Source organism: Lotus japonicus, chromosome 1, assembly GCF_012489685.1.
Source record: "Lotus japonicus ecotype B-129 chromosome 1, LjGifu_v1.2".
In the NCBI taxonomy this organism is placed as follows: Eukaryota; Viridiplantae; Streptophyta; class Magnoliopsida; order Fabales; family Fabaceae; genus Lotus; species Lotus japonicus.
The window spans coordinates 130,888,360-130,895,657 of record NC_080041.1 but is presented as its reverse complement, the minus strand read 5'-3'; the positions used below and the strand labels follow the sequence as shown (position 1 = coordinate 130,895,657).

The 7,298-nt window shown below is 38.7% G+C and overlaps 1 protein-coding gene across 1 annotated transcript; it reads right to left on the bottom strand.

Moving 5' to 3' along the window:
- Positions 1-3,383: 3,383 nt before the first annotated feature.
- Positions 3,384-4,795, bottom strand: LOC130730790 (probable CCR4-associated factor 1 homolog 11). Its single transcript, XM_057582893.1, has one exon. It carries the CDS (start codon positions 4,651-4,653, stop codon positions 3,772-3,774), a length of 882 nt encoding a protein of 293 aa, XP_057438876.1. The 5' UTR covers positions 4,654-4,795; the 3' UTR covers positions 3,384-3,771.
- Between the last annotated feature and the right edge of the window lie 2,503 nt (positions 4,796-7,298).

The following is a 7,298-nucleotide window of genomic DNA, read 5'->3' as shown; positions in this document are numbered from 1 at the left end:
ATTGAATGAGGGTGATTAATTAATCTGGGTTTTTAAATTTTTTTAAATGAAAAAATAAAATAAAAATTCCACATAAGCTCATTAAATGACGTGACAGTGCCACATGGGATTCCCAGAGCTCCGGCGTTGACTCAACCGGCTGGAGGGACCAAAGTCAATCATTTTGCAAAAAACTGGGGACCAATCCCCACCTTTACTCCGGCGAGGGACTAAAGCCATATTTATGACAAAAGTTAGGGACCAAAAACTGGATTAAGCCTTTTAACAAAGATGTTTTCACCACAAATATATTGTTGTCTCCGAAGGTTACCTCAAGTGGTAAGAGCTAGGGACATAAGGGTTGGGTGGGGTGAAGGGTCCCGGGTTCGAACCCGGATGAGGGATTAATTTACTAACATTTCTAGCAATTAACATTTGTCTATAAAAAAAAAAACCACAAATATATTGTTTATATGAATCTTCAAAATCAGAAAAAAAAAATTGAGGTCTAATATGGTCAAATTAGTGTTTATAAGAGATAATATGACTCTCATTTAAGTTAACTTTTGGAGTAAGGTTAAGTTAAATCCAAATTTTGAGATGGTATCTCAGACATTGAATATAAATATGATAAATAAATGTTCATAATGCGTAGAACACATGGTCGTGGTGTGCCAAATCGGGGGGACCATGCGGATTGATAAATGCTGGATTCAGATATATTGACCCACTCTGAAAGAGACAAGTTAATTATCATTTTGATCATGAATTTATGAACACCCCACACAATATGTTAATTGTCTGCATTCATGTCATGCACGGGCCGGAACGATTTCTTATGTAACAAATTTCAACCCACCAAGAAGTCCAATCCTAAGATAGGCAAAGGTTTATCAAGTTCATACAAGTCCACATTGGCAATATGATTTATATACTCGGCACTTCAACTCTAGCAGCACAAGTGGCTCATTTTTCAAGTGATCCAAGAACCAATCCTGACATGTTAATGCAAAACTCTTAGAAGCCTATACAGATGCAATATTGGGGCATGAATGTAAGATATTTTTAGACATTTTTCTGATCACCCAGCCTTATTCCATGTAAGTTCCAACAGCCATTGGTTGTTTATCTATATTCATCATCCATTTACACCATGATGATGTCAAGATGTGCTAAATACATTTCAAGATGTTATCAAATAGTTCAAATTCAATAGTTTAACATGGATTTACATAATAAGTGGTTACACACGAGACATGCGATTAAAAGTGAAATTATTGAAGAAAAAAATTGAGATAACTTCCATTGTGAAGGGAAGACAAAATGAAGGATAGTCTAACTGTGAAGTAGGGAGACAAAGAAAAACTACGAATTTATATTTAAATAGGTTTGGACTTGATTCATGAAAGGACCATCCTTCAATTTGTGTCTTGCGCTAAAAGACTTTGGTTAGGCAGGAGAATCAAATCCAAACTCATTCGGTACCCACTCAAACAGGACTCTGGGTCTGGGCAGCCTAAACCTCAACCTAACACCATGCTTCTTCATATGTAATGTAAATGTATTGTTTTAAACATATTTTATGAAGCAAGCAAGAAAGACAGACAATTTGACAGTTCATGGTTAAACTCGGCTCTTCTTCCAATTCTAGAGTTAAATCCCGGGCTATCTCACACTGGATCAGAGACAAGACAACCATAAGCCACGAATAATTTCAATAAACAGCAAGTAGGAAGCAAAAGACATTCAAAATCAAATTTGGATCACAAATAACATACATCCATCAGTGACTTTTCATATTTTGGTGCTTTTGATTTATTTGAGTTTTAATAAAACAATGAGAAAGCAATGTCAAATTCATGATTAGATCTTGATCATAAGAATGACTCCAGAAATCAAGAATGGGATGGTAGCTAACTAAATATAAATGCATGCATCCTAAAACTATGAACAGACCACAGGCTACTCCAAGTATCAAACCAAAGCGATAATTCCACTGAGAAGGAATCACCAATAACAAAAATGAAGGAAAGAATAAAGATATTGACAGCATAGGATCCTAAAAAGCCAACTCCAAACTCCAAATATCCTTCGCAATGAATTACATTAGAAGAAAGTGGCAATAGTAGACAATTAACTCGGCCCAGCACAACTTAATAAAACATAGAAAATTCTAAAGACAAGCTTTATGATATCACACCAACAAAACAAAGTCTTCATTTGTTTATTATTGGAAAAAAGAACACAAAGAGAGCCTAAACAACCTTGAATGTGAATGAAGGCTTATATGAAATGTCAGAAACATCTTCTCCTGTAAGTTGCAGCAACCAATTTAACCCACACATAACTATATTGCAATGCAAACCTTGTTTTAGAAAATACAAAAACTTATACCATGCAATGTCCACATTGCCTCAAGTCTGGAATCAAGAGGAAATTTGACTTTGTACATGTGCTATGACATATCCAAGTGTGCTCCTCAAGCTCACAGCAACTAGAATTATCACAATATCTCATATGTAAAATGTTATTCATGAAAAGAATAAAAACAAATGAAGTCAAGATACGAAAAAGTTCTCCCCACCTGAAAGAACAAGAAGGCAAACATATCCTAATAACATGTGGAACAGAGTACTCGGATCCATTCCAAGAGTACCTCTCAGCTTACATTATTTTACTCCTAACTAGTGAATCAAATCAGACAAACACCGATGAAGAAATGTGAAAAATTAATTAGTGAATCAAATCATGACTACGTGATTACAAGTTACAACCATTAAACACATCATCTAATCATCCTGATTCTCCTATGTGAAAAGCCAGACCGCTAACATAACCCTCCAGAACAAGTCAAGCAAAGAAATCAAAGCAATCAGTCAATAGCATAGCACAGGTAAGATTTGCCAATATTATAAAGTTGAATATTTAGTTCAGTAACAGCCAATTCACCTCAGAAGTTGAAATATAAGGCTTAATGTAATAAATACCTACCAGCAGCAATTTCCCATAGTGCCATTGGCAGCAGTTGAACAAAGTAAAGGGATAAAGGCAGACAGCAATATTATCCCCAGTTTCAAGCCAATGCCAAAGGGGAATGGAAACTACATTTATACTCATGATATCATTCCCCTGGAAGCAGAGGGAGGCGTGGAGAAGGAGAATAAGTTTAAGTTTCAATCCGATGCGATCATTGCATATTTAGTTATTTACTTACAATATATTTCAAAAGAATGATAAACCAATTATTCCACTGCTAACTTTTCATTTGTTTCAATAAAGGTCGAAGGAATCAATACAACAGATAATAAGAACATCTAACAAAATGAAGAAGTACCAATTCATGAATTTAACAACCATCCAGGCTATATATGCTCTTGAAATGTATATATGTTTTTGCACCACAATGGTAGAAGTCATAAGAATAGATTAAAGCTGAATCAATCCATATGAAATAAGGTGCAACTACAACATTATGATAATGGTTTCAGCCTCTCTGGTTAACATTAAATCACAGTCACAGAATATTGAATAGGTGGGGAGACACAAAATGACCCTCCCTTCATAACATAAGCCAGTGAAACACTACCTAAACTAAACAATAACAGTTTCAACCCCATATATTAACACATCCTTAAAGAATAACCGCACTGTTGCATCCTAGTCCTACAACACATTCATGAAGATCAGACCCAGAACCATTGATTAAAGGCAAAGAACTAACAAGTACACTATTTGAAAAGAAGAGAAAAAAATCCAATGCAACTGATATTTGATTCAATTCCATAAGAAAATTCAGAAAACCTCTAAACCATACAAGACACCAGCATACTTGACTAGCCCATCTGCTTTGCCAAAGTAAACTTCCCTGATATTCTGAAAAGCATGCAAAGTAAGCAAACTATCTGAACCAGCCTGGTGACTTTTCCCTATCACACGTTCCACCTTGAGCGAATGGCAAACCCGGTCAAGCCCACCGTGCAGGTTGGAGCAGAACCTCATGAGATGCTTCACATCAAAAACCCTGTCACCAAAGAACACCCTCACGAGCCGAAGAAACTCCATCAACTCCTCCGGCAAAGCACGCTGCGTCAGCAACTTCACAAGGTACCCAAAATCATAAGCACTGTGAAAAGTAACCCAGCTCACTGCATCATCGCAAACAAGCCCCGAAGACATCATCAACTCAGCAAAACGAAATGAGTCGATCCCGAACTCGCGGTTCCTCTCGAAGTCAATACCCTGACGCCGCAGCAACTCGACTGAGTCGGGGGCGTGGTCATCGCGCGCGACATCAAAGTCCCGGAAATTGAACTCCCAGATGTAGGAATTGGGGGTTCCTAGTGTGGGAAGTTTGCCCTTGTGGTCGGAGAGAGTTAGCCCAATCTGAATGAGATTCAAGCGGTCGACGTTTGCTTTGAGGGCGGTGTAGAGAGCAGCAGCCGGCGGATGGCGGTGGTGGAAGGAGGGGTCGGCGGTGTCGGGGCGGACGATGACGCCGGGGAACTCGGTGTCCATGGAGATGAGAGGGTAAGCATCAATCAAGGATCGGATCAATTGGAATTCGGATTCGAGGTTGGAGGACCACACTGATCTGGTGAGGATCGATCCATTGGATTGGGGCATGGCTGGTTTGTGAGTGGGTACAGATTCTGATGGGGAAGAAATAGATGGCATTGAATCGAATGACGATGGTGAATTGATGATTGATTGAACTCGAAATCGATTCAGAAGAACATGAATTAGGGTTTGGACGAGGAAGAAGATAAAGAAGAAGAAGGAAGAGGAGTTTACATTTTATCGACAACTTTTATAAAAGACGGTGGTAGAAAAAAGAGGATAAATATTCTGTTTCACTTTTGCCGATTGTTTTTAAATTTAAAATTTTAAATAAACAAACGTTTTTACTTTTTAGGGTTTGTACTTTGTAATGTTTTTTTTTTCTTCAGAAAACAGGGTTTGTGATACTACTAGTTAGGTTAAAAATGAACAATTTTTTTTCCAATAATCAATTTTTTTTTACAGCAATAATCAAAATTAAGAACAAAGATATTAGTAAACAACAAAGCATGGTCTAATGTCACTGGGTGGCTATATAGGCTGGAAGCGGCTTGGGTCATGTCGTCATTGACTCCAATAAAAGGTAGGTTGGTTAGGTTAGTTTACTTTGGTGTTTTCGGTTGAAAATCCCTAGCCATATTCTGTGGGCCGGTGGTTTGGTCTACTTAAAAATAATCATTGAATTATTCAAACATGGAAGAAATAGTCACAATTTCAAAAGAAAACATAAAAAAGCGATATGGATAATGATTCTCTAAATCGGAGATTCTCTCAAAAAAATTAAGTATAAATTTTGTGTCTCTCTCTCTTTATATACGTTAAATATATGAAGTCTTTGAATAAATATAAAGATAGATAGACATAATATTAAAATTGATATTGTAAATTCATTTTAGGAGGATCATGTTAGTCGTGTTTCGAAACACCAGGCGTTGTTTCTGAAGCCGTATTCCTTTGTCAATCAAGGTTTGGTGAGGAAGTTGGGTCAATCGAATTCTTTATCATGGCGGGATGTGCTTCTTGGGAAGCGTTGTAAGGTACATTTTTTCCTTTGATGAGGCTTCTATGGTTCTCTATACCTCGTTCCTCTGGTTTGGGGCCAAGATTTCCAGAATGTGTGCTGTTTTTGGAGATTGTTCTCGTTGGTCTTGGTTCCTCTTCTTTCTCGGCTGGTGCGTTTGAGCTGCAGGATGTGGGAGAAGAAGGGTTGCGGTTGGAGCTTGCTGAAACTTTGAGCCATAATCCCTGGCGATCAGACTCCTTTGTTCTTAGTGTGCGTACAGGGCAAAGATATAGGGTGAGTTATACAGGTCTTCCTTCCCTTGTTGAGGTCTCAAACGAGGTTCTTAACTCGGATGCAGCTAGTCTTGTCTCTGTTGATGATCTTTCTCCCGGGCTTGAAGAGAATTTGAGTGCTGATAGGCTTGGTGAGATGCCCAGGTCTGATGCCGGGCCAAGTGATCGAAGAAAAAGAGGGCGACCTAGGAAATTGCATGTTGGGAGCTTGTTGGAGGGTACCCCGGTCAGAACTAATCTTTGATTCTTCAAGAAGCTCAAGATTCTGATAGCGCGTTGACTAGGGCAAGGCGAGCAATTATGCTAGCGAAACCTCTTGGTGTCATTTTTTATTGCTCGGACGAAGAAGCCATTCAAGCTATTGCTAATAATATTAAAGATCGCATAGCTTATAGAGAAGACTGAATGGATATGGCTTTTGGGTTCTTTTTTGAAGGTTTATTTTTTTTTTGGTGTCTTGGATTTATTTTCTTTGGGTGTAAATGGTTTTTTAGGTGTTTTGGTATTGTTTTCATTGGGTGCTTGTTTTGTGCATATTAGAGGCTTTAGTTTTTTTCTCCAGCTGCTTGTTCTGCATTCCTTTGGAGCGGATGCTACTCTTATTGCCTATTAATATATAATGTTCTGTACTAGGGAGATCTGACGTAAGAGACTGACAGAAAGCAAAACCCTAGCAGAGTACTAAAAATATCATAAAAGGAATATTCTCATTAAATGTTCAAAAGGTACTTTTTACAAGGTGTTGACCTCTCCTTTTATAGAGGGAATGATCACGATGTGGACTTTCATTGTACTTGGGCCTGACAACCGGGGCCCAAGTCTCTATACATATAAGACAAATCTAAAGGAATCTTCCAGTTGGCGTGTGGGCCCGGCTAAAGGAAGGGCGGCATTCAATGTTGTTCCGTGAATCCCGCCAAGGCTGCTTTCGTTCATGTGTTTGCTCGATTCGGGCGGGCATAAGCATCCTTTATGTCTCGCCCAGTCCACATGCCCCCAAGACATGAGACTCAGGTTCCTTGAGTCGAGATGTCTTTAATGCGCCCATTGATGAGCATATCGCCATTCTTTGTGGTTGTGGGCCGGTTGCCGCATTCTTGCTTATGCCTTCATCGCCATTTTGTTGTTCGCCCATATGGCGCCATTTTCACGTTCCTTGTTACGTTGATACATCGCCATCATCATAACCGTCAGTCACGTCTTTTCAACTGATGCACGTATCCTTGTTTTTCGGGATTTCGTCATCATTTGCCATGAATGCAGTTTCTAATTGTGCGTCTCGAGGAGTTATGTCTTTTCGCTTCATACCTTTTCAAATTTCAAATCCCACGACTCTTCACAATCTTTCCCACTCATTCTCTCTCTTCCCTCTTCTTCTATAAAAACCCTTTTTACTTTTCACTTTTCACTTTTCTGAAAACCTTTTCCCTCAAACTTTCTCTGCAATTCTCACTTTCTCCTCTTTG